This window comes from Cebidichthys violaceus, unplaced genomic scaffold, assembly GCF_023349555.1.
Source record: "Cebidichthys violaceus isolate CVI_PGR_0920_01 unplaced genomic scaffold, fCebVio1.0.p SCAF_21, whole genome shotgun sequence".
In the NCBI taxonomy this organism is placed as follows: Eukaryota; Metazoa; Chordata; class Actinopteri; order Perciformes; family Stichaeidae; genus Cebidichthys; species Cebidichthys violaceus.
In genome coordinates, this window is record NW_027176384.1 from 12,021,559 (window position 1) to 12,046,970 (window position 25,412).

At 43.9% G+C, this 25,412-nt stretch overlaps 1 protein-coding gene across 1 annotated transcript in view; it reads right to left on the reverse strand.

The window, feature by feature from the left end:
- The window catches only part of pcloa (piccolo presynaptic cytomatrix protein a), a 54,539-nt gene extending 35,372 nt beyond the window's left edge, over positions 1 to 19,167 (reverse strand). The window contains exons 1-3 of the mRNA XM_068717412.1: positions 18,644 to 19,167; positions 15,174 to 16,463; positions 13,023 to 14,045 (exon numbers count right to left, since the gene is read on the reverse strand). Of these exons, the coding sequence (XP_068573513.1) occupies positions 13,023 to 14,045; positions 15,174 to 16,463; positions 18,644 to 18,838 (2,508 nt within the window). The 5' untranslated portion in view covers positions 18,839 to 19,167. The remainder of the gene's footprint in view (positions 1 to 13,022; positions 14,046 to 15,173; positions 16,464 to 18,643) is intronic.
- Between the last annotated feature and the right edge of the window lie 6,245 nt (positions 19,168 to 25,412).

Here is a 25,412-nt window from a genome sequence, read left to right on the forward strand (position 1 = left end):
AAGAGACAGGCCTATGCATAATGCATGGTAATGGGACAGGGGTTTACCAAGGGATGTCAGAAAGGGTTGAGTGGCCTGTGCAGACATTTCATGTTGCAGACCTAACAGAAAAACTGTCTTTGAACGTATATGTTGTGTTTTTCATAATTGTATAACTTGGTGTGCATATGTGTAAGCATGCTTTAAAATAGAGTAGAATGTGCACATATCCTTAACTTGTGTTTAACCCCAACTTGATAGTTCAAGACTGAAAATACTAGACTGAAAATAGACTGAAAATATGCTTCCCAAAATTCTGTGCTCCCTGAACATTTTAGTTCCAATTACAACTCTATTCAAATGCTAAGGCACAATACAGATTGCCCACTGCTGTTTATTCTTTAAGTACCATAATCCTCTTTAAAATCACCTGGGATGTAGTCCTTACCCAAACCTTAACAGCATTGCCGCTTGCAATGGAACAAGAAACAAATGCCTTGCTGGCACAGCTGCTCTAGCCATCTCAGAGCTCTGCTAAATCTGTCCCGTCGTGGCGAGGTTATTATTGTTGCATATTCCCAGGTACTTACTTAAACACCGGACTCTAGAGGAACCAACCTAACCCAAAAGCCCTGCTGAGGGCTATAACTAAAGAGGTGCAGCTATTATTAGAGTTCAATATTCAGTACTGCTTTGCTTTAAGTGGTTATAAAAGTGTTGATAAACAATCAAAATACTGGGATTTGAGGAATGTGTACACACACACACACACACACACACACACACACACACACACACACACAGCTATCTATGTAATGTGGGGACACCAGACCAGAACATGTATTATGGGAACCACACATGAAAACACTAATCTGCCTTATACACATACAGTGAAGCTAGAGGTAATAGTCAGCATGTTTTAACCCTCCAACACTCCGACGTAAACACCTTATTTCACATTTTGCCAAGTGCTGTAACATTCCTCTGTGACCCCCCCTCTTATGAATGCGTTTGTCTGGCTTAACAGCTGGGTTTATGCTAAATTCGTGTTTCAGAGAAGATCGCAGCCTTCATGTTAAGCCATGTAGCAGACAGGCCACCTCTCTCCAAGCACAGAAAGAAAGAGGGAGACAGGAGGAGGATGGAAGAAGACGACTGAGGGAATGTCGCAGCAGCAAAGTCAGGGTAAATAAGGCATGAGCCGCCCTGTTTCAGTCCATGCTTAAACAGAAAGCTTCGACTCAAGAGAGAACGACACACCTGCATACACATCTCAGTGGCATGTACCCAAACATAAAAAGATATCAAGAATGTTTTGACGGGGCAAATATTTGTATATGTGGCATTGCGAGAAAGAAGTAGATCTGTCGATGGGTTTATTCCCCCTCTACTGTTTTCTTTTTCCTTCCTCTTTGTAAAAAATTAAGCAAACGTCAAAAGTTTTCCACAAATGCTTTCAACAAAATATTTGAAATACAAAAGAAGATGATTTTAATATCTGGAAGAAAATAAAGATACAGACACATGGACGGAAACCAACGAAAGAAAATAAAAAAAAAACATGACAGAGATGCCGGTGCTAAGGTTTGCTGACGTTAGTGAGTTACATTCCCAACCCGACAGAAATCCAGTTAATCCTCAAACATGATGATGGACACAGCACAGATGCAAGTGCGTGAGCAAACACGCGCTATCAACATCCACCCTTGCTGGGAGGACTTGAAATGGGAGTTTCTCCAGCTTGATGGCTCTATCAGTTAAACCAGAGAGACCAGGCACTGAGAGCCGGAGAGATGGCCGCCAGATATACGAAAAGCTAAAAAACCCACTCAGTCAGACAGCCGGTCAGCCGCAGCCACTTCAGAGCTAGTCATCACCGATTTTATCAACACATCACAACAGGCACACTTAAAGCTTTTACCCTTCCCTATAAAGCACTCGGTCAGTGCGCTTCCTTTAGCTGCTGTGCAGCGCTAAATCACCCCTTTTTGAGTAATTTGGAACAACATCCCTGTTAAAGCAGATATGTTACTTTAACCCCCTACTGCTAAGTGGCCATCTACAATGTATTTTATACTGACACATCTTACAGCAATGACCCTAAAAAGCCATTAAGTCATTGAGTGTCTTCCTGGCTTCACTTAAAGTTACAGCTTTAGCAGCTCTGACTTCAACACCCAGAAACCAAACCATTTCAGATTTCTGTACACAGTGTTTAGCTTTCCAGGTAGCTTGGATCACTTTATACCTAATAATACATGGGGATGGAAAAATCTTTTCATTCTAATGTACAAATTGATAGTCAATTATCGTATTGATTTAATAAGTAAAAATGACAACTTTTTGTGGCTTCCAGCTTATAAAATGGGAAGATTTGCTGATATTATCATTGTAAATGTAATATCTTTGTCTACAGCCATGCTCCAGCGTACTTGGGCACAGTGGTGCTTTGAACCCAATGCTAACCTGCTCAAAAATAGATATACGTAAGTATTTTGGGGGCGGTGCTTATTAGGGTTCATTTTTGTGGGAACCATGAATTCCTCCACTAAATTTCATTGCAGTCCATCAAATAGTTTTAATTAGAAATTTCCATCTAGACAAAAAAAAGAGGTGGATCAACCTACCGACAAACCTACATTGCCCGCGTTGCACGCTGCTAACATGGCTAAAATGAATGAAGAGATTAAATGATGACGAAGTTATAAGAATTGTCTTATTTTGTCACCGGAGAAGATGTATTCCCAGTTCACCACACCCATTTACATTCATTGAGGGGATTCACAGGGTCTATATTAGCAGGGATGGTACGCTTATCTCGCAGCCTTGCCTTGTAATTAACACTAACGAGACATTTGTATTTTTATACTACACTTTTCTGCTGCAAGCTTTCAAATAAAATGTGACATGCCTTTGTGCGTTCCTGTCTATCTGCTGTGATGAGTTCTGCAAACAGCAGCGTGGATGATTCATAAAGGCAGGGGAGTCACTCGCTCACATCACCATCTTCCAAGGACGTTTTCTGGCATCACATGTGAATGGAAACCAAAAAAGTTGACACCCACCAACACCCACAGAGATGAGTTTGTGACGGTGTTGATTTCATACATATACCCAGATGAAAGGCGTGAAATATCTCGTAAGGAAATGCCAACTTGCTCCCTCTCTTCCTTACTTGACGTCTCTCAAACAACATGCAAGCTTATACACAAATGGATAAGGACAGATTCAGTATGAATGTTTCCATCTCTCTTTCATCTCCAACTTTGCATCCATCTCAAACTTCCTACCAAGGACACAGAAAGGAGACTAACTGAGAACCGCAGACGGCAACCAGATATTGAGACCTGATGCCGTCGCCATTGCCCATTTTCGGTTATTGTTTCCAACTGGGGATTGGAGTGTTGTGAAGGTCGGTGCAGCTCTTTTAGTAAGACTAGGGGTCCCATCTAAATTTAGACAAAGCCTGGCACCGACAGTGGGAGAAATAGAGGATCTAGAGGACGATGGTACAGATGGATTAAGGCAGATGAGAGGATGGAGGAGGAGAGAGGTAGAAGAAATGCGAGGACATGCACAAAAAAAAGGTGATAACGGTGTGTGAGAAGCACAAGAAAAACAGGAGGAGGAGAGAGAAGCAGGACGACGAACAAAAGGGAAGCAGGGAGAAGCAAACAGGATGAAACAAAGGACGGTTGGAGAAATGGAGCATGGTGTAGTGAGGGAAAGGGTGAAGCAGTAGAATAGAAGGAGCTTAATGGTCTTTGGTGGTGACTCAACACCAGCTCCTACCAACAAGCTTAACATTATCACTGTGTTAATCTGTTAATCAGTAGCCGGGAAGTCAGGACAAGCTGCAGTTTGTGATGACTGCCAAATGTAGACAATGTTAACCTACAGATTGGGCATTTAGCTGACGTCACTTACATATATAGTGGCACTATGTCCCCGTCCTGCTTTAATTGCTCACTGTCAGTGAGGGTTTCTTTTATGATTCTGTCTGAAAAACCGAACAAATAGTTCCACGTTATCAGAAATGCTGTCATTTGGTTTCCATGACAATACTTTCTTTCATGAAGCATACTTCCCCAAAAAACAGGACAACCGTGTCTACAGGACTCGGGTGTTTTCAAACCATATTCCAAGATGCATTGCTATGTACTAGCCTGATATCACCAGACTAATTCATTTACAATTTGTGATGGGCAATCTTAAGCACATTAAGGCTGGACTTGGCACAAAGCAGATGGAAAAAATAACACCTGAGCAAAAGAAAAAAAATGGAAACAGACTACAGCGTGCAGAGATGAGCTGGTATATTATGAGTTGGTTTATCAAATGTTTGCCAAATCCTGTCGTATGTCGGCAGTTTATTGTTATTCTTTTAAGAATATACTGTCCAGTTTGTTCAATACCGACCGCTAGCAGCTTCAACAGAAAGTTACACATCAGCTGCAGTCATCTTAATTGTTTTCGAATACAATTCGAACACGCCCCCATATAAGATAAACGGTTGTAATTGGTCCGGCAGATCTCAAGTTGCGTGATATCTGTCCAAAGGGAAGGAGGACTGAACGCATCTGCCAGAGCGAATAAAACACAAGACACTGTTGAAAGACTAGCTACCTTTCTGCAGCTCAAGTCACTTTGCCGTGGCTAAAAGTTAAATCTGGAAGTCGTTGCCCTTTTCTCATTGATGATTGTGGCTGAGTGGCCAACTTAATTATAATGCACCAGACAAGCAGAACATCACAGCATCAGCTCCTTTGCAAGCCAAAAAAGATCTTTGTCCTAATAAATGTCCCACTGTTATAGATGTTCCCATCTCGGGTTCAATGTGCTGTACGCACCCTTTTACAGTGGTCCATGCTTATGTGTTGATGTAATTCTCGTCTGGATTATGAAACTAAATGTTACGTGAGTGGTGATAGCCTTAAAGCTGGAGGAACGGGCTTCCAAAAATTCCAAAATAAGCAGCAAATCTGAGCGGGGAAGACGAATAAATCAAATGGTGCCGTCAAAAAGAAACAAAAATTGAACCCTCAGCTGCTTGGTAACCTGCACTACAGGACTGTGGTTGTACTGGTCAGACCATAGATGGGAATGCTGCCGAACGCCATCTGAGCAAACATTCTTTGGGTAAATGATGGTTGAATGACAGTTAATTATCGATTATATATACACAAATATTTCACTCTACTGAAAGCTGTCGGATGAGGAACAAGAGCCGGAATTGTGTTTCAGGCTATGTTGCCACATTGTGGGTTGATGTTCCAATGCCAGGTGAGTGAAAAACGGTTTGTGAGTATAAGTCTATATTTTAAAAAAAAAAAGGATCCGACACAAAGCAAGAGGTGTGCGACATTGCCTGTGTTTATTCTGAGCCCAGAGATTAAGGGCGTGTTCTGTCTGCATCTGTGTTCGTTTATCGACAACACACCTCATCATCTGTCTGCATCTGTCGGCTTCCCATCGGAGATAGGAGGAGTTACGTTTTGTCTGAGACACGCAAAGATTTTTTTTAAGATGCTTTTCTTTCCTCTGTCAATGGCTACGAAGGATCTTTGGTTTAAAAAAAAGTTCATCAGTCAGCTTACGTATCATATGTCACACTATGGGCACTTTTATCCAAAGAGCCATACAGCACAATAGAGGCCACCTCTGTTATTCTACCTGTGAAGAGATCCATTCATCTATAGTTTGAAATCAAAACACATCAGCTATATGATGCTAATTTTGCTTCGTCTCTGTTGTCAGTTGTTTGCTAACACTTAGACACATCCCAGGCATCGTATCACCTCGTCGGAATGGTTTGTTTGCATTGTTTTTTCCAGTTCCTGGCACACATTGTAGTGTATAATGAGCGGTTACCTCATAAAGCGTTTCCGCGACTAAGCTCCTCGGCGCAGGTGGACAGGGGGACAGCGCCAGAAGAGGGGGGAGAAGAGAGAGGAAAAAGACAGGGGAGGGGGAGGAAGAGTGCCACACCCTTCTCCATTCAGACTCTTAAAGGTTGGGCTGAAAGGAGATATGGCATTCAGAGTGGGAGATACCCACTGAGAGAAAAGGGGCTGTGTTTTCTTTGAACTGCAACTAGCATGTTATGCTAACTACTGTCCATACATTATACTTCGTATATCATCATACAGCCATATACAGTACCACGTAGTCCACATACTGCTTTGCATATGAACATTTTGCATTTCATGCGTCATTTACTGCATCTTGACATGGAATATAAGGCATGTTTTATGCATGTACAACATAGATGAGATCTACAAACAAAACAGCATGGGGCCTAAAATGGGATGTCCACCACAAGAAGCAAATTATTTTGTAAATGTAAATCTAGTAGCAAAAGAGAACATATCGACATTCCATGCGTCGGCCACTTCACATACTCTCACAAAGTCTTGTGTGATGTTAACGTTCTTGCTTCACCAAGATGTTTTAGCCTGACGTTATTTCTGCCTACAGGTGCTGCTAATGTGACTCAGAGGCGCGAGTGCTACGACAAACCAAAAGAGTCAGGTTGTCATAGTCTGCGCTGCTCGGGGCAGCATTGGCCCGGCACCCGTATCCCTTGTGACACCCCCACCTTTTTTAATTCTATCTCGTCTCTTCTCTCCTCGGTTCTGGGCGTGCCCTTCCTCCACTATACATTCACATGTAGTCTGTGTGTTTGTTAGTCATTCTACATCGCTTTGATATAGTGTATGGTTTTCAGCTAAGATGCATTTGTGTATTTGGTGATTTCAAACCTCAGTATTTAATTGTAAATGAATAAAAAAAAAGGGGCCGTTTGTGACAAGGATCTTGTCTGTTTGTCTCAATCTGTCAATCCAACAAGTGCCTTCCAGCTGCACTGCCTTTACCATATTCTATCCAATAAGGCTGAAAGGCACTACTTTAAGCGTGGAAAAAAGCTAATCCATTTTCCTCTCAGATTTTTGAACGCATGGAAATTATTTTTGGAGGCGAAGCCATTTCCTAATCCAGGCTCTGCTCTTGGCCGCAACTATTGAATATCAATTTTTTTAGGGAGAAAGTCAAAGTCAGACACTGCATCCGCAAAGTCCACTGTGCCTTTTCAACTCAAATAAGAAAGTCTCCTGTCACTCTAGTAAAGCCTGTTCTCAAGGGGGAGAGAGTCAGGATGTAAATACAACAGCCTGTGCTGACTACATGAGGCCGGTGCCAGAATGTGTGTGTTTTCAAGTGTCTGTGTGTCTCTGCCTGCCTGTCCCTGCCTCTCTGTCTCAACAGGGCTCAGTGCTGGCACACATGATGTCTTGGCTCCCCCCCCCCCCCCCCTTCTTCTTGGCGCTAAAGGCTCAGTGGCTAAAATGTCGTTGCTAAGCATGCAAGCACCAGTAAATTAGAGAGGGGATGATTGGAAATCATTCTGGAGTAGAGCTAGAGGGGGAGCTGTGTAAAAAAAAGAAAGAAAGAAAAGGAAGACAATGAACCGTCTGCAGTGCCCTGTGGACAGTTCATTTCAATCGTAGCAATTACTAAAACAACGTTAAACCGCTTGTCACAGCTTGAAGAAGGTCCTGGACCTGGTAAATAGGGAAAACAAGACAGCACTCATTTACCTTGTGTGTGTGTGTGCAATCACTCAGGCAAAACATGAATATAATACAGAATATTTCTATTCATGTACCAGCATTCACACTGCCAAATGAACAAGATTACTTCACACACACACACACACACACACACACACACACAGAAAACACCTTAGCGTCTAAAAATAACATCCATTTGGAGCCTTCTAAGGTGGCCATGTCAGGGACTCTGCGGGTTGCCTGGTGCAACAGAAAGACTCTTTTAAAAAGGAGGACATACACACAAAAGAGCCTAGAGAGAGGGACAGAGACAGAGAGACAAAGATGCCCTGCAGTAGCTTGTGTCCCCCCCCCCCCCCCCCTCTGTGGCTTTTTTAGTCGCTGTGACTATTTCAAGTCACTTCAGCCTCCTGGGCATGTGATGGCAGAGCTGTGAGGCAACTGTGAGATACAGACTGACCTGCATTCACACACAGTCAGCAATCAAACAGTAACCAATATATTCATATCACAAAGTGTACAGTATATGCAAGATGTTATACATTGAGTGAAGAAGAGAGGTTTTGAGAGGGCCTTGACTGTCTGTGTGTATATGACAGTCAGATGATACCAAAGGCTGGTATTTCTGTATATGCGTATGTGTGTATCGTATGTATGACCGTAGAGCATGCCTTATCTGCCAGTGCAGACACCAGAGGGTTCAGACTGTGGCAGGGTTTTGTTATTCTGCGGGCACCACCACAGAATAACAATGAGGGAGGAAGACACAGGAAACACCACGTATTGAGTGGGTGTTAGGGCATCGAGCCACACAGACGTGAGGATGTGCAAGACATACATTCATTCACCGGAGAACTAACCTAACCTTAACTAGAACCATTGTGTGACTTAACCCAACACAAGTTTGAAAATAAATGGTTCGTTTTTTTGGATGTTGGTTTTTGGCATTCAGGTCAAGAAAGCTTAGCAAGGGAAGAATGCCAGCCTTCTACGATCACGACTACGATTACATAATCACTCCTAAAGCTGCCTTATTTTCCATTGATTAGAACTCATTTGCTAATCTTTTTTATTTATTTTTTTAGCATGCAGTGTAGCCATGCAGCACTTCAAAAGCCCTAGCATCAGTTATGCACGACGAAGTTTTCAAAAGTAGTAGTTTAGCATTAAAATACACTTAAAGTACCAAAAAGCAGAAGTATGCATTGTGCTGAAAGGCCCCTTTCAAAATAATATATATATATTAGATTACAATTATCTATGCATTAGATGTGTCTTCATCACTTTAATGTTGCAACGGGCAAACGGTGGAGATTATTCTAATTACCTTATATACTGCTGGGTCGTTAAATCAAAAATAATACATCATCATTTATTAGTTGATTTATATTTTGGATGCTAACCAGCTGCTGACAGTAGCTTCATGTTTACCGTTAAAGAAAATAGGTATATTTCACAAAATGTCAAGCCTTTAAATAAAAAAAAAGCTTTTGGCACACCTTCACCTCCACTTTGAATGCAGTCTGGTTAAAATCCTGTGTTTGAGGTTAAACAAGTCCTTGAGATGAATGTGATGTCAGTCTTCTAACCTGACAGAGGAAATCTTATTATTCCTTTACAACATTCAACGACTAGGATCTTTCTTTTTTTCCAGCCTTTCAGTGTTTAATAATTGAAGCCAGGGAGCCCATTTGATATATTACAGCAATGCACAATCTTCTGGTGAGTAAAACACTTGCTCAGCTGTATACTTGGAATGTAATGGTAACTACAAAGGTGAGTAAACAGTAATCTACAGTAAAAAAATAATATACATTATATTAAAAAACAATTAACATTTGTTATGGTTGATATTTATGACAGACTTACAGAGTAAACTGGCCACAGGCGCATTCACCCTTAAATAGGTCACTGTGTGTGTGTGTGTGTGTGTGTGTGTGTGTGTGTGTGTGTATATATATGACTGAATCTTAAGCTGGAAAGATTGTCATAAAGCTTCAGAATGCTCTAAATATTCCACAGAGTTTGGTAAGAAAGGTGAGTCGGTTCTCCTTGGTGAAGATGACACACCATTCTTTAATTCGTGCTCGTTAGCAAAGGGGTGCCTCTCCCATTTTACGTAAGGCTTCGCCCACTGATAAGGGCAGCATGACATGGAAGTGAACCACAGTGCCATCGCTGAGCAGCACTAGACACACACACACACACACACACACACACACATCTACAGTACAGACTTTCCCTACATCAAAGGGAGCGACAGTGAGAAAGGCATAGGGATAGCACCGCTGAGGGAGAGTCGGACACAGAGAAAACACTGTGCTTAAGAGGAGGATAAGCGCCAAAAAAACACCGGTATTAAGTGTGTCTCCCTTAGGCCTTATAATGATTAAAGGATACAGAGAACGAGGACATAAAAGAGGAAGGATGGAAGGAATAAAAAGAAAGAAAGAACCCATGAAGGTGAGTGCTTTTCCTTCTGGGGTGCCTATTTTCACGCCTCATATTGATAAGGATCACGCACAGACGCTTGAGTCAAGGATCAAGCCTCGATAGAAATTACAGGCCTCCCGTTGCCCTTTAAATCCTTTTGAGAAGCAGAGATTACGCCTACACACGTGCTATCACATAACTCATGCATGCCTAACCTTTAGTGTTTTAATTGGAAGACATATAGAACTTTAGCTAAATAGATCCATAAAAAAAAAAGCTTTATTCTCACATGTTCCCACTCATATTGAAGTGATGAAGCAATCAAGCAACACACCTAGATTATGCAAGCTCACACCAGCCTGCCCAGTCTCAGTCGTACCCAACTTACAAGTGCAACAGCCTTGGAAATGAAACATACTGCTCAGTGCCCACACACACACACACACACACACACACACACACACACACACTGACCCACTCACATGCGTCAGCAAGTGAACCCCTACTGACAGTCGACATTATGACAGCGAATGACACAGAAGCGAGGCACAGTACGTAAGGGGGAGATGACTCAACCGAGGTGTTGTGAATGTCTGTATACTCCCACAGCAATTCTCCAGAACTCGTTCTATTCTAGTTAAGCTAATCCTTTATTAATATTAGTAATTCTTAAATTGTATCTAGTCCTAGATGAGTCCAAAATGATTCATCCGTCTTGTACCAATATCATTCTTAAAAACTGAGCTGGCGTTCTGGCTTTAAGACAAGATGGTGTTGAAGGATCTATATTCAATTAGAGCATCAGTGGCTTGGATGTTCATCTCTCCAGCAGAATTACATTGTTTCCCCATGCTTGGCCTCAATTAAGTGATTGTGCACTTCAGCTCCTCATTATCCCTGCAAGCATGTGAAATTAGGAGCTGGAGAAAAGGACAAGAACCCGAAAAACTGAAAATGACTCGAGTCTTTATTGGTGCTGTCACGACTGTAAACAAATGGCGGCCATCTTGTTTTGAAATGGTGCTGAAGCAGCGGTGCAGGGGACAATTTAATAATATGTAGAACATCCATTGCTGTATTTCATAGTGATCATATAATACATACACCAGTGTGAGAGTACATTTAATATTTTTGTGATAACACAATAGAGACATGGGTCATTGTAGTTTTTCAATTTGCAGGATACAAACTATACCGGCATGTCAAACAGTACGGTAAATATAAAGCTTCAACTGCCGGTTAGCTTAGCTTAGCACTAAAACTGGAAATGGGCGGAAACACTTAGCCTGGCTCAGTCCAAAGACAACAAAATCAGCCAACCAGCACCTCTAAAGCAAGTTTGTACACAAACATAAGTGTAAAAAAAAAACACAATTCACTGTTTTAAGGGTTATGTCCGATACTCCAGAAAGTTAGTGCTCTGAGACAATAAAATACCCTCTTTCCTGTCTTGAAGCTAAGCTAAGCTAACAAGCGCCTGGTTGTAGCCTTTTGTTTAATGGACCGACATTAAGAATCTTGTCATCTATCTCTCTGTGAGGAAAGGAATAAGCACATTTCCTAAAATATCAAAGGAGTCAAAATGCGTTTATTCTTACATTTTTTAAGAATGTCATATCTCAGTGATACTTATAGAAGGAAAATGAGTAGAAGTATATATTTCTTTTGAAGTCCACATTATTTTACCATTATCTTTTCCTTTACAAATCAAAGTTGATTTCCCATTAGAATTTAGAATTCCTACATTGATACAGTGGAGTCCAGGCCAAGCTTAGTTCAAGTCGCTGTTCCAGAAGACTCCAGAAATACACAGCAGATTACTAAAGGCACACTTGAACCTCCGGCTAACAAAGTAGTTGACACGTGATTGGATAGTGCTGCTGCTGGACAAACACGTGATTGTGTCCTGACTCGCCATGGCCATGTCAAGAGGATTTAATCAAATGCTGTACTGTAAGTGACTTCAGTCAATTCAACCATGCATGGCTTATAATTTACAAGGATTGTGTAGAACTGTGAAAATTAAGAGTGGCATATAGACAACTAAGATATACTGTATGGAATATGAAATGTGTGCAGCATATGTGAATATGTTTTGCCTACATGCTGAGGAACCACTCAACTGAAAACACGTTTTGGCCTCGATTCCCATAATGTACTGATCCGACACCACGGAGTACCTTCTGCTCTGCGGAACTCAACGCAGTCTTGTGAAGTTGCATCCGTATGAGACAAAACACTACGGTAACACCAGCAAACCAGTCCCCACACCTCCGGAGACAAGCAGGCCAAAGGTGTTTTGGTTTAGACAATGAATGGACACGATCTCATATCCACAAACGCGCACAAGCGAACATACAAGTGTCACACAAATCACTCAAGCGTGCATAAGATTTCCCAACAAAAGACCAGTTAATAGGAAGACATCTGTGCATTCAGCCAAACAAGAATACACACATGCAGACATGGTCACATATATACACTGTATACACACACACACACACACACACACACACACACACACACACACACACACACACACACACACACACACACACACACACACACACACACACACACACACACACACGCTGGGTATTCAGTTTCGGAGTCAAAGCGTTCATTGTTTGAAGTCCTCTTTGACGTCCATTTAAACCACCTAAATTATCTTTCTGGCCGACCTCTCCTCTAAAGAAAGCTTGGTAGTAATGAGACTGTCATTTTAAAATGCAGCATAAGTGATATTTGTTCAGTGGTCAAATGTGTGCAGATGTTGTTCCAGTCTATTTTGGGTAAACTAATGCACTTATTTCAACTAATAACATGCTATCCTTCTTTCAGAGTGCTTTGCAAGATGCTAGTGGGGGAAAACACAGAGCTGAAAACTCCTGATGTTATCTTTACAGTGACCTATTTCAATGAAACATCTAGAGGATGTTGGCGTTCTATTTATACAAGACGGATTGCATGAATTACTGGTGGGAGTACTGTGTTAAAAGCACAACAATCTGTGGAGTTTAAGAAAACTGTAGTTCTTACCTCTCCTAAATGGGGAGTAGGATTAAATCCACAAAGATTGCAAACTGTCTTCTTGCACATGGTGCACAAGCTGTAGTTGGGCGTGTCTGCTGATCCAACGTTCAGCTCCACATTACAGAGGGGGCAGCTTCCCTTTGCTGTTGAGGCTGGGACAGGTGCAGGTGCTGGTTTGGCTGCTGATGTCTTCTCTTCCTGCTCCACAGAAATGGTTCTGAGGGGTTTCCTGGACTTAGCAGGTGGGGTGTCAGGAGCAGAGTCCGAATCAGGAGGAGACCCAGGAGCAGAGAATGGGGAGTCAGGTGGTGAGCCGGGGCCAGAATCCAGAGGGGAACCTGGTTCTGAGTCTGGCGGCGACCCAGGTGGAGGTGCCTTCTCGTTCTCTCCAGAGACAAGATTGGTGGCTGAACTCAAGAATGACGATCCAAAGCTGAACATCTGAGAAGCAGCAGCGGGAGGTTTTGCTGATTCTGTCAACCCTCCAAAACCTCCAAACAACTTCCCAGCCACCGACTCCTCCTGCTTTGGCGCGGCCTGCGCTTGAGGCTTCGACGATTCCATCAAGCCACCAAACCCACCAAACAGTTTCCCTGTAACGGACTCGGCAGCCTGTGAAGCAGACGCAGGAGCTTTGGCGTCTGTTAAGCCTCCCAGACTGATACCTCCCAAGCCCCCAAAAAAGCTGGACTCCTGTTTGGCTTTAGCTGGAGACTGCTGTGGACTGGACTTTGGCTGGATGGGTCTGCCCGTCTTGGGGTCAATCTTGGGGGATCCCCCCAATGAGGAGCCGGGGGAAAGCGGTCCAGGAGAAGTAGGACACGGGGATTTCTGCCTCGGTGTGGTTGGCGGCGTCAACCCTTGGTCGGTAGTACTCTGCTGCTTTATCAGCAGCTTGCCAGGCTTGCCAGGCGCCTGTCTCTGGGGCGAGGGCGGGGCCGAGCCTTGTTTGGGTTTTGTCATGCCAGGGGGATCCATACCTCCCATCGCTCGCTGCATCTGGCAGTTCAGACACAGCCACTCTTTACCCTATGCATGAAACAAAAAATGGGTTAGATTTGACTGAAACAAATTTCCACACTCTTCATCAATGGCATGTGTAATTATAGGATAAACACAGGCAAGCATAGCCAATTAAATCCCTAAAATACCCGTTTTCTTTTTGTTTAGCGTAAAATAAAGACAAATTCAGAGACTTGTCCACTAATTAGTGTTTGAAATGATGTTGAATCCTGTTTTCTCTTGCCAAATTGTTTCTTTAAACGTGAGAGAATTTAAACAGTAAATACTAATAAGGAAAAAAAACAAACATGTATATTATTTATTTGTTTTTTCTGCATATGATTATTTCAATTCAGCAATAAAAGTCTGTTAGCAGAAAGGCAAATACTACTCATGTATCAATGATGTTTTTCCTTCATTATTAGAGGTACTGTAAATATTAGACCATTGTAAACAGTTGCATTTTATTATTTTATTATCATTATACATATTGAGAAGAGGCTGTAGCAGAAGGAAGCAGTCATTCTGCTGTGCTGTAATCATGGCCCACCAGTGTTTACCGTCCATGTGTGACCGAGTGTCGTCACAGGCTGGCACAGTATCTTCCTGTGGCCATGACATGAGTCACCTTGATCAACATTCCCTGTGTCCATATGGTCCCTCTGTTCCTCAAATTCTGCCTCTCTTATGAGCTGTATTCCCTTTGCTTGGCTCAGAGAACACACAATATGCTGCTAACAGGCTAGTGCGTCTTGGATTCAACAATACAGTACAATACATACGTGGTCTTATTGTTTATTAATTTAAAAACATGCAAATCTTCAATAGTTTATAGTACAGTTTGACCTTTTTTGAGAATTTTCTCTCTCTATGTCACAAAATAATGTCATGATGTTGATCTTAGTCTGAATATAGCTTTAATAACCTTTTAGGATTCCATTTTTGCAGTATAATGTGGATTGAGCAAAGAGAAATGATATTTCACAAACATACAATTTAATAATGTGTGACCTTTCATACCCCTGACATCAATAACGTGGTCTCTCTTGTGTATTATTAGATGAATGCCAGTATACCCAGCAACTTATTGAAGAAATGAGAAAGACTTGTACAACTTTGAAAAGAAAACAAAAGAAGAAAAAAACAATCACTTACCGCTGAGTCTGGGGGGCTGAACCCACAGAGGCTGCAGACCTGGTTCTTACACTCAGTGCAGTTATTGTAATTAGGTGGGTCCTTAGACCCAATGTTCAGCTGGGTGGTCTTACACAGTGGACAGAGTCCACCTCCGGGCTTTCCAGCCCCCTGCTGACCAGGAGGACCTCCACTCTTTGCTGGTTCTCCAGGATGAGCCCCAGGGCCTGGTGGCCCTTGCTGTTTGGGTCCAGGCTTCCCAGGTCCTTGTTGAGGGGGTCCTCCTTTTTGCTGGGGAGGGCCACCCTGTTTGGCGCCTTGACCTGGTGGTCCTTGACCTGGTGGTCCTTGAGCTGGTTTGGGGCTCTGTTGCCCTGGGTGTCCCTGGCCTGGTTGACCCTGACCTTGCCTGGGGGCCTGCCCAGGGGGTCCTTGGCCAGGAGCACCTTGGCCGGATTTGGGCCCCTGGCCTGGTTGTCCCTGTCCTTGCCTGGGGGCCTGCCCAGGGGGTCCTTGGCCAGGAGGACCCTGGCCTGTTTTGGGTCCCTGGCCTGGTGGTCCCTGACCTTGCCTGGGTCCTTGGCCAGGAGGACCCTGGCCTGGTGGTCCCTGACCTTGCTTGGGTCCTTGCCCAGGGGGTCCTTGGCCAGGAGGACCCTGGCCTGGTGGTCCCTGACCTTGCCTGGGTCCTTGCCCAGGGGGTCCTTGGCCAGGAGGACCCTGGCCTGGTGGTCCCTGACCTTGCCTGGGGGCCTGCCCAGGGGGTCCTTGGCCAGGAGGACCCTGGCCTGATTTGGGTCCCTGGCTTGGTGGTCCCTGACCTTGCCTGGGTCCCTGCCCAGGGGGAACTTGACCTGGCTTTGGCCCCTGTCCAGGAGGGCCCTGACCCTGTTTCGGAGGTCCTCCCTGTTGTGGTCCCTTTGGACCTGGCCCTTGCTGAGGGCCCTTGCCTGGTGGCTTTCCTCCTTGCTTGGACTCAGATGGTGTCGATGCATCTCCCTCTTCCTCATCCCCAAATAGTCCAAACTTGGGGATGTTGACAGTATCGCCCATGGAGGATATGGAGGAGGAGACAGAGGAGGTCATAGATGACACAGCACTGAGGGGGTTGGCCCCGCTGAGGAAGCTGGATCCAAACATGCCGGACGACTTGGCCTCTGGGTCTTTTGGCTCCTGCCGGAATCTGGATTCAAAAAGGCTGAGGGACGAGGGGCTGCGACCCGGTGTGGGCTTGCCAGGTGGACCCTGGTTGAAGGCGTCTACAGTTCGACTCTTACTGAGACCTGTAGGGCCCCTGGAGGCCCCTACCTGCTGGGAACGCAGAGGGGTATCAGATTCTGATGTTCTGAAAAACAGAAAAACAGAGACAGTTTTTGTTAGCACTGCTTTTATTGCTATTGTTGATTTGTGTTTACTTTGGCAATGTGACAAAATTGTATAAGCCAAATCTATACCAACTCAACAGCAACAGCTAAATAGCAAAAAAAACAACAGGCCCAACTTTTAATGAAATACACTTTACCCACCTCTTCCCTTAATGTGCCACTGTAATTAGTTTGATGGTGATCAAGCTCATGAAGACTACAACTTGAATCTCTCTTTTGGCTGAAATAGTATTATTAGATACTCAAACAAACACATCACTCATGCTGTCTGAAATAAATTAACAAAGTATCAGCAATGTAGTATTTGTAATGCATGTACTATTTTACCATCTCAAAAGATATTGCTCAGGATGTTTACTAACTCATCTGCTTCTACTGAAGCTTCATTGTGCTAAGTTAAGGCCATAGAACTATCTCTTTGTTAATATCAGGGCCTTTCAACACATCAGTGAACACAGAGTGTGTAGCTAGCATGCCCTGGGGGTGACGCTGAAAGGAAAGTGACTACCGCTGAATGACATGGAGTGTGGATCATTGAGATAGAAAGGGAAATGCTCGCCTCCATGAGGGTAAGCTGAGACATCTTTGTCAGCTCAGACTGAGAGGCAACATACACAACCTACACACACACACACACACACACTGCTAGGCACACGCGTGAAAGTCAACGGGATCCTTCGAGAAATGCATCAACGGGCTAATGCTTTGTTATTGTATGATGATGTGTGTACGCAACATACAGACCTAGTGGTTTCTTATGCTGCTGTCTGAAAGTCCCTGGTGCTTCCGCCATTACGTCTGAGATAAATTACATTATGTGGCAATAAAGTTTAATGCTGTAATGAAAACAGCATTTGATTATGTTTTATAGTGAGCACTGAGTAATACAAGACTATGCATGGTAAGAGCCTGGAAAACGTTGTAAGCAGTAGTGTTGCAATGTCCCCGCTATTGGCCCAGTCCACTGCAGCGAGGAGTGGGGGGGGGGGGGGTTTCTCAGCACCACGCACAGCAGCAGTAGCAGCAATGTGTTTCAGCACCATGGACAGCGACCAGACTCCAGGACCGATATCTCGACAGAATACTATGAAATCCGACAAAACTAAAATGAGAAAGCAGCAGGAGGGAAGCCTAGACGGATGACATTAATGCTGCTGTTCTATTTATAGTCATATTAATATTAATGCACCCCCCATCCCTAGCTCAGTTATAAATAACATTTCTCCCCAATTGGGGCCAATTAGCGGTACCGCACATTGTGTCACGTTATCAGATATCGAGGGATCTTGCTCTATTGCCTGAGTAACATTCACATCTGAAGCATAACGGAACAGGCATGTATTGTTTTCATTGGCAGCTTTCTACCTCCCCCCATCCACAAAACAGCACATTTTCCCACGCAACCGATATAAATCCAACGTATGCGAAATCCTGAGGAGTAAGTAAGTCGAGAGTCTGATTGGCAATATTAGAGAGCGGGTACACAGCCGATTAGGGTAGCGGCATATGTTACTCTTGAGTGTTCAAGCGTCGTTCGGATGGGTATAGGGGAAGAAGAAAAAAAAGAAAAAAAAACACTGGGCACGACAGATTTTCTTACCCAGCAGGCATTTCGAAAATTTCGCACAAATACTGGAGGTGTGTCTCTTACTCTCTGATCTCACACTGAGACACAAACCGTGGACACCGATTAAAACCATTCACCATTTCAGACTGATTTCACACCTCAAGTCTGGAGAATCACCGTATAGCGAGCAGCTACAACGAGGGCTGTGCGTCCATGCAAAACAGGATACACAACGAGATAATCAATTGATTATTGTTTTTATTTTTTTTGTTATGCAGAGTATCAGATGTTAATGATAATCCATTACAGTGAGCTCTAAGAATAGAATCATTTCTTGGCGCGGATGGAAGGATCAAACATGGGCGTGAACGAGCTCTCTGCCTCCTTACAGCATCTTTCCAAATGATGCTTCACGCTACCACAACACATCCACCCGTTCTCTCGCGCGTATCACAGCCGGGGTTAGTGTGGATATTTTAGGTGCATCAAATAAAATAGAAATGCTGGTGAATATAGCCCTGCCTTCGTGCAGCTGCTGCGCCTCCGGGCTGCCTGCCTTGCGCCCTTGACATCGCCGCGGCGAGCTGCCTCCGCTGCTCCTCGCTGAGTTCACTCAGGTTGACCGGAGTCCCATCGGGGACCCGGACGAAGCCGCCCTTCCCGTCAGGTGCCAGACCCTCTGGTAGCCCAGACGGCGGCCCTTCGCCTCCTTCCAGGCTCGCTTCGTTCCCCATGATCGACCCCTCCCGTCCCTGTATTCGGATCAATGTAGGATCCGAGCCGTCTCCGCTGTTTTTATGTCCAAAGCGCGCAGCGAACACGGTGTCCCTCGGTGTCTCGAAGCATCTCGGATGGTTTTATTCTCAGCGGTTATTGTCCTTCCATGTGCGCTCCCTCCATTTCCCTCGTTTCTCCTTGTTTTTCTGTGTCGCGCATCTCTGCAGCTGTACGCGCACCACAGTCACCACCGTTTTCCGTGAGGGGGGTCTCCGTCTTACTATTGCTCACAGTCACAGAACATGGTTTCCGGTAGGTTTTACAAAATAAAATCCTAATTAGATGGCATTAACGTAATTGTTCCGTTTAAAGACATTGGGGGAAAAGAATAACTACATAATGTACAGCCTGCAATTAACAGACAAAATAAAGACAGTGGTACTTGCATGCACAATATAGCATACTACTACACAATTAAGAGGTATAGGTCGTATACCAGATGAGCGGAACACAATTCACTGGGAAAAAAAAATCGGTTCGAGTTTTGCGCCACCATTCTAGCACTTCATTCATTAAAACCTCTAATGTAACATTTTGAGGCATTTATATTGAAATCAAACTCGTCTTACTTCCGTTCCGTTCTATGTAACGCACATCCTCTCGACTCCTCCGCTCACCGCGCATGTTCCGCTTAGTGACAGGTGATCAGAAGACATCAGCGGAGGAAAATATGGTTTTTAAAAAGGGGACTTCCTGCGCTAAATGTGTCTGGTTTGATTGCTTATAATAATCGATGCTGATGGGAACACAAAGGACAGGTTGGAACACTGAAGCTTTTCTTTTTTGTTTTCATGTATTATGGCTTTAAAGTGGAAAGAAGAGAGTTGTAGATATTGTTTGTAGGTCAAGTATCTGGGGCTCAAGCGAAAGGCTTATACTGTATGAGCACACACACACACACACACACACACACACACACACACACACACACACACACACCACCTCTCCACATACAAAGTCTCAGTATTGGGATAGCACAGGATGAGAAATTATAATAAATAACTATGTGCATTTGTATCCATCCTGACCAGATCTCAGAGCAACAAAAAAACGTTCGAACAATCTCATTCAAAATGCCATATATCTTATTTTAGGGGAAATTGCGACCATAAAATATTCAAATACACAGATAAAACATCTGCGAAGGGCTTCAGATGACTCATAGCATGAATAATATCTCTGCTTTGTTCTTTTTTTTTTTCTCCAGTTGGCATTTTATATCTAAATCCTTTATATTCTCAAATATGTTAATGTGCAGCTGAAGGCTGGCAGAAGCATGTGCGGAAATCAATTTGGCTATAAATTACAATGAACTCTTTATCTCTCGTCTGCTGCTGTTCTCTTGGAGAACCCTGCCTGCGATCCAATGAGTGTAATCATAAAGGAGCACCAATGAATAGACAACACAGACGCTGCGGCGTGTTGCATTACCAATATGTGTACATCAAAACTAAATAGTACAGTGCAAATGTCTTAGATCAGCCCACATGCTGAAAATGACAGCAGAACAAACCTACAGTATATTTAGCGCCACTGTACTGAGAATATGCGCAAGCAGTCACCAGATCCAGCGAGGAGGATATTAAAATACGTCGCCTCTGCTGTACATCAAGTTGATGTGCCGCAATCTGACAGCGAGTGCTCATTTGCTCTGTTGTCTGTGGAGCTCTGGGGCAGATGTGTCCTCTGTGCACCCAGCTCAGAGCCCTCGGTACCTGGGCACGGGTGGGGAGGAAGACCGGGTGACTAATCTGTATCTCAGCTAAAAGTTCAATATTTAGTCGTTTCCATCCTTTTTTTTCTCCCCCTTACTACATTAAAAAACATCTGAGTAAAAAGCACCAAGAACTATGTGACACTACAGATACAGCGCTTTGAGCAGTCGGAAGACTAGAAAAGCGCAATACAAGTACAGTCCATTTACCATTCCGGTCTTTATGCTAAGCTAAGCTAACCGTCATCTGGCTCTGCAGTGGCTTCTTCTCATCCATCTTCTCAGCAAGAAAGAAATATATTTCAAATTGTCCCTTTAATACAGCAGAGCTGGTCAAATGGTCGTGTGAATATGTCGTTGACCTTGTTGCGGGGCCACATGGTTCAAATTTCAGCTCCACTATTTGCTTTATTTCTCCCAGCTATCATATTGCTTTTCTTTGAACCGCACATTTTGAATACTATTTTCTTGATCCCAACCTCCTCTACAGTACTTTGCGTTCCTATATATAGATATGCCTCATTTTTTTTTTTTTTTATAGTTGTCTCCCTCTGTCCTTTCAGTTCTCCTTATTCTCCTCAGTGTGTGTCTATGTGAAGGCAGAGGTGAGTCTTGGTTTCCGTCTTCAGTGACATACAGTGGTTGTGTAGCGATGGCTCTGCTCCTCCCCTTCTTCCCGCTGATCGCTGAAGCGTGGCCTGATTGTCTCTACGCTGTGAGGCGGAAGCAGCCCGTACATGCATGCTCGCTCTCTCTCCCTCTGCATCTCACCCACACGTTCACATAAACACACTGACTGAAGCATCCAGCCGTGCAAAGCAAACGCATTCACCCGGACAGACAGACGGACGCACACGCACACACACACACGCACAGGTGTAAACACACAACATCAAACACAGGCCTGGGGACAAGCACTCTCTGAGGCATGTGCAAACCCTGCAGTTTATACAGACACACACACACACACACACACACACACACACACCTGCATACAGTGTACACAGAGTAGACTCACAAGTACAACGCTATCAGGGCCCTTTAAACATATTTCTGTTTTCGAGCAAACAACACAATGAATTTGTAGCCGTTATTAAAACGTACCAGTGAAGGAAGAAGTACTCAGATCCCAGATAAGGATGCCTTCAAAATTCGACATAATGTACAGCAGTATACGGAAAAGTAAAAGTACTCATTTAGCAGAAGAATGACCCCTGTGACTGATATATTATCATGCGCGTCATTATGGAATTATTACTGACGCATCAGCGGGGTCACAGGCCAAAAAAGGTTGGGAATCACTGGTTGATCTTTATTGATGCAGAGTAGATTTTTCAGCAGATCATGTTTACAAGGTTTCCTTCTGAAATGTAGTTTAATAGAAGTATATTAAGTTCAAATACCTTAAAACTGCACATAAGTACAGTAGTTACTTCCCACCTCTGAATGTATATTTGACATGTACAGCTTGTGTGAGCTGTATTTGTTCCGTGGAGCCTGGTCAACGTAACTTGAGGCTGGTAACCGGATAACACACACTGCACCGTGTTCATTAAATTTGAATACTCAGCTGGGGTAACGAGGCGAAGCCACTAACAAAGGCAATTTATTTTGCTGCTGCAGAGATCGGTGGCAGTTGAACTACACAAGTACGAATTATTTCTTCCTAAATACAACAAGTTGCAGGTTTACCCAACAACACAATTTACCCAAAAACACCTATGATACCTTTTAGACATAAATGTACCACAACGGCTCTGTCTCCCCTGTGAGAAGGTTGAGTTTCTGTCTCAAACAATCTACTGGAACCTTCCCTGTAGAGCTTTAGCATCATAATCCTCTCTTCTGTCCAGAATCAAGCGGTTACTTCATCAGAAGACAAGCGAAAATGAGTGACATACCTTCACTTGAGTGCGTTACGGGCAGGAGTTTGTATCCTCGACGTCACCGTGTGAGGAGGTGAGGCAGCTCCCTGGTGACAGCGTACTTGTACGCGATGTTTAATTTCTGGTATATGAGGACTGAGCCGTTCTCATCCTCATTACCAACCTGACACTCGCCTAACGCCGCCCCTCAATGCCAATTTCTCCGAGACGCTGTGGACTAAAAATACCTTTAAAGTCATGGAGGCTCCCTTCCTTACCTCACTCAATCTTACTATCCACATGGCTGCGCACAGGCGCACCTGCTGCCAACACACACACACACACACACACACACACACACACACACACAAGCTGTGACACAAAGACACACTCATGCACAGGCATAAGAGGTCCCTCTAATCCTCTTTTCTTCTGAGAGATGGGCCAATCACACAGTGCTCTGCGATGTAAGCTGTTTTTTCTGTACACACAGTGCATTAAGTCCTGCTGTAACTCTCTGCTGTAGTTGAGGGTCAAGCTAACTCACTGGCAATCAACTGAAGCAACAACAACAACAACAAAAACGAGAAGAAAAAAAAGGTTTCCAAATCAATTATTCATCTGTTGCCAAACTCGATTTTACCCTCAGAATACTTTCTCCCACAGCAGACACAAAAGGTGAAGCCCCAACTCCACCATCTGTTGAGCCCAGGAAACACAAACCAATGAAGTGGATGACAAATTTTTTTGCAGTGAAATTTTCAAAAATTTCACTGCATGCAGAGGCAGTTTCCTTCCAGCTAGATTCTCTGTGAATAATTGTCCTCGCTCCCTGAAGACAAACAAAAGGCGTCCGATTCCGGTACTCAACACAATGCCGGCGTTGTACAAGTCACTTTTGTTTCATACAAATACACAGCAAGTAACAAATACACAAGGCACCAGCATGCGGAGTCAAGACGAAATATGCGCTTCGAGCTGCCGAAAAGCTCGAATTAACGCTCGTATCTGAGATTTAGTGACATGAAGTGTGTCGAATATGTCCGGCGGCTCAACAGCTCCTCTGTTGCACATCGCCTCATCTGCAGCTCCTCGTCATGAGCGAGGTGGCTTTAATAGAAAAAAGGTGCACGGAGTAACCAAAGGAACATGTTCACTTCTCCTGTCAGTCTAAATCAATGGAAGGAAGTCCTAAACATGTACCTATCAAGGATAAAGATCAGCATTTTCGGACAATGAAACGGTATTTAGTGTCTGTACGATTTCTGTTTAAGGAGGTTGTTGTGGTGCATGGGTGAAGGGCGTGGAAAGGAGATTTTAACTGGGAACTTAATAGGATTTACTGGTCCCAGTCCGGAAGCCAATCTCCAAAAGCCACTAGTCCAGTGGCTGATTGAAGCTACAGCAGCATGCCAAGGAAAGGTGCGGGGGTAACTGTGAGGTGAGAACGAGGTAAAACTATCGGTGACCAAATACACCCATAATTGCAGTTATACGTCTAGAATCTAGACGGTAGCCACAGTGACATGCCCGATTTAACTGTAGCAATTCTCCAGGCTCTCTTTTTCCTCACTGAGATCACTCAGATAGTGTGACAGTTCTCCGATATCTTGTTCCTTGCAAGTTTTCATTCCTGTGAGTATACCAGACAACTTCTTTGTCTTTCCAATGGAGGCTGCCGGTGCTAATTAACACGGGGGTTGTTTGTTTTTTTTCCCCCACAGTGCATCGCACAAAAGCTGCTGCCAGAAATGAAAACACATCACCGTTGAAAGGCTCACCTAAAAACCGGGGTTTATAAAAAGAGCCAAAACCTGCCTGCAAGAATGGACATTTGCGCTTCATCATGGTGTTATAGCTCACATCTGACTCATGCAATTCATTTTCTTCGGACAAATGTGACATTTGAGAGAACCCTTTCAATGCTTGGCTCACCAGTATAATGGATTTGTGTTGTCTCCTCATCACCCACTCTTACTCCACACTCATTTTTTTCTAAGTGAATTGACAGCAGCTGACATCCTTACTAATGCTGCTCCGGGGGTCTAATGGGGCCGATTCATCAGAAGTGGAAGCGGACTAAGAGGAGTCCTTCAGGTGAAAGAAAATAAGATTGTTTTAGAAAGAAACGGGATGAGAGATAATGTCAAAGTAATGCGGTCTGAATGCCGATCGAGTCATAAACAACCCCACAGCTCATGAATCATCAACGACACACACACACACCTGTTGTCAAGGTAGTGCGTCATTGCCAGTGACTTCATCACTTGGCAACAGGGGGGTAAGTCCCTTGAGTTAAGCTAGACTAAACACAGATCAGTCACACCGACGGCAAAATGTGAGCACATACAAACAAGACACGAAGCTAACGAAGGGTTTACATCAAATAGTCCAAGGCCGACTGTCTCTACAGGGCTCTGCAGTATCCAAATGCTGCCTCAGCTTTAAATACATTTTTTTTTTGACTTGGAACGTAACTAAAAAGTGACGTTTAGACCAGAAAGCTTCGGCAGTCCATGATGATTTACCAAGTCCTTGATCGTTACGCTGCAGCCCAGAGTGAATCAGTATTCTCTTCAGAGACGGACCAGAATAGGTCATTGATCGCCTCGTCAATCCCAAGGAATCAGTGAGCGGAGAGGTCAAACCGGTGGGAGTCACTTTTATATCCCTCCCCGCGCACGAGCCTGCTGCACTGCTGCGTAAGGGTGTCTCCGTTTATGACTCCCAACCTTGTAGCTCGGTGTTGAGGAGGCGGGATCACAGCCATAAATCAGGACTTCTTAACAACGAGTCGAGGAAACAGCACTCCCAGAGGGCACGGTCTATAAAAGTGAAACCCCAGGGAATATATGTGCAGGGGAGACAAAGCGCTTGGTTATGTAATGAAAATGAGAGGAGCTTTTATTTTAGTCGAAATAGATATACTTTGTAGGTCAGTTAATGTTATTT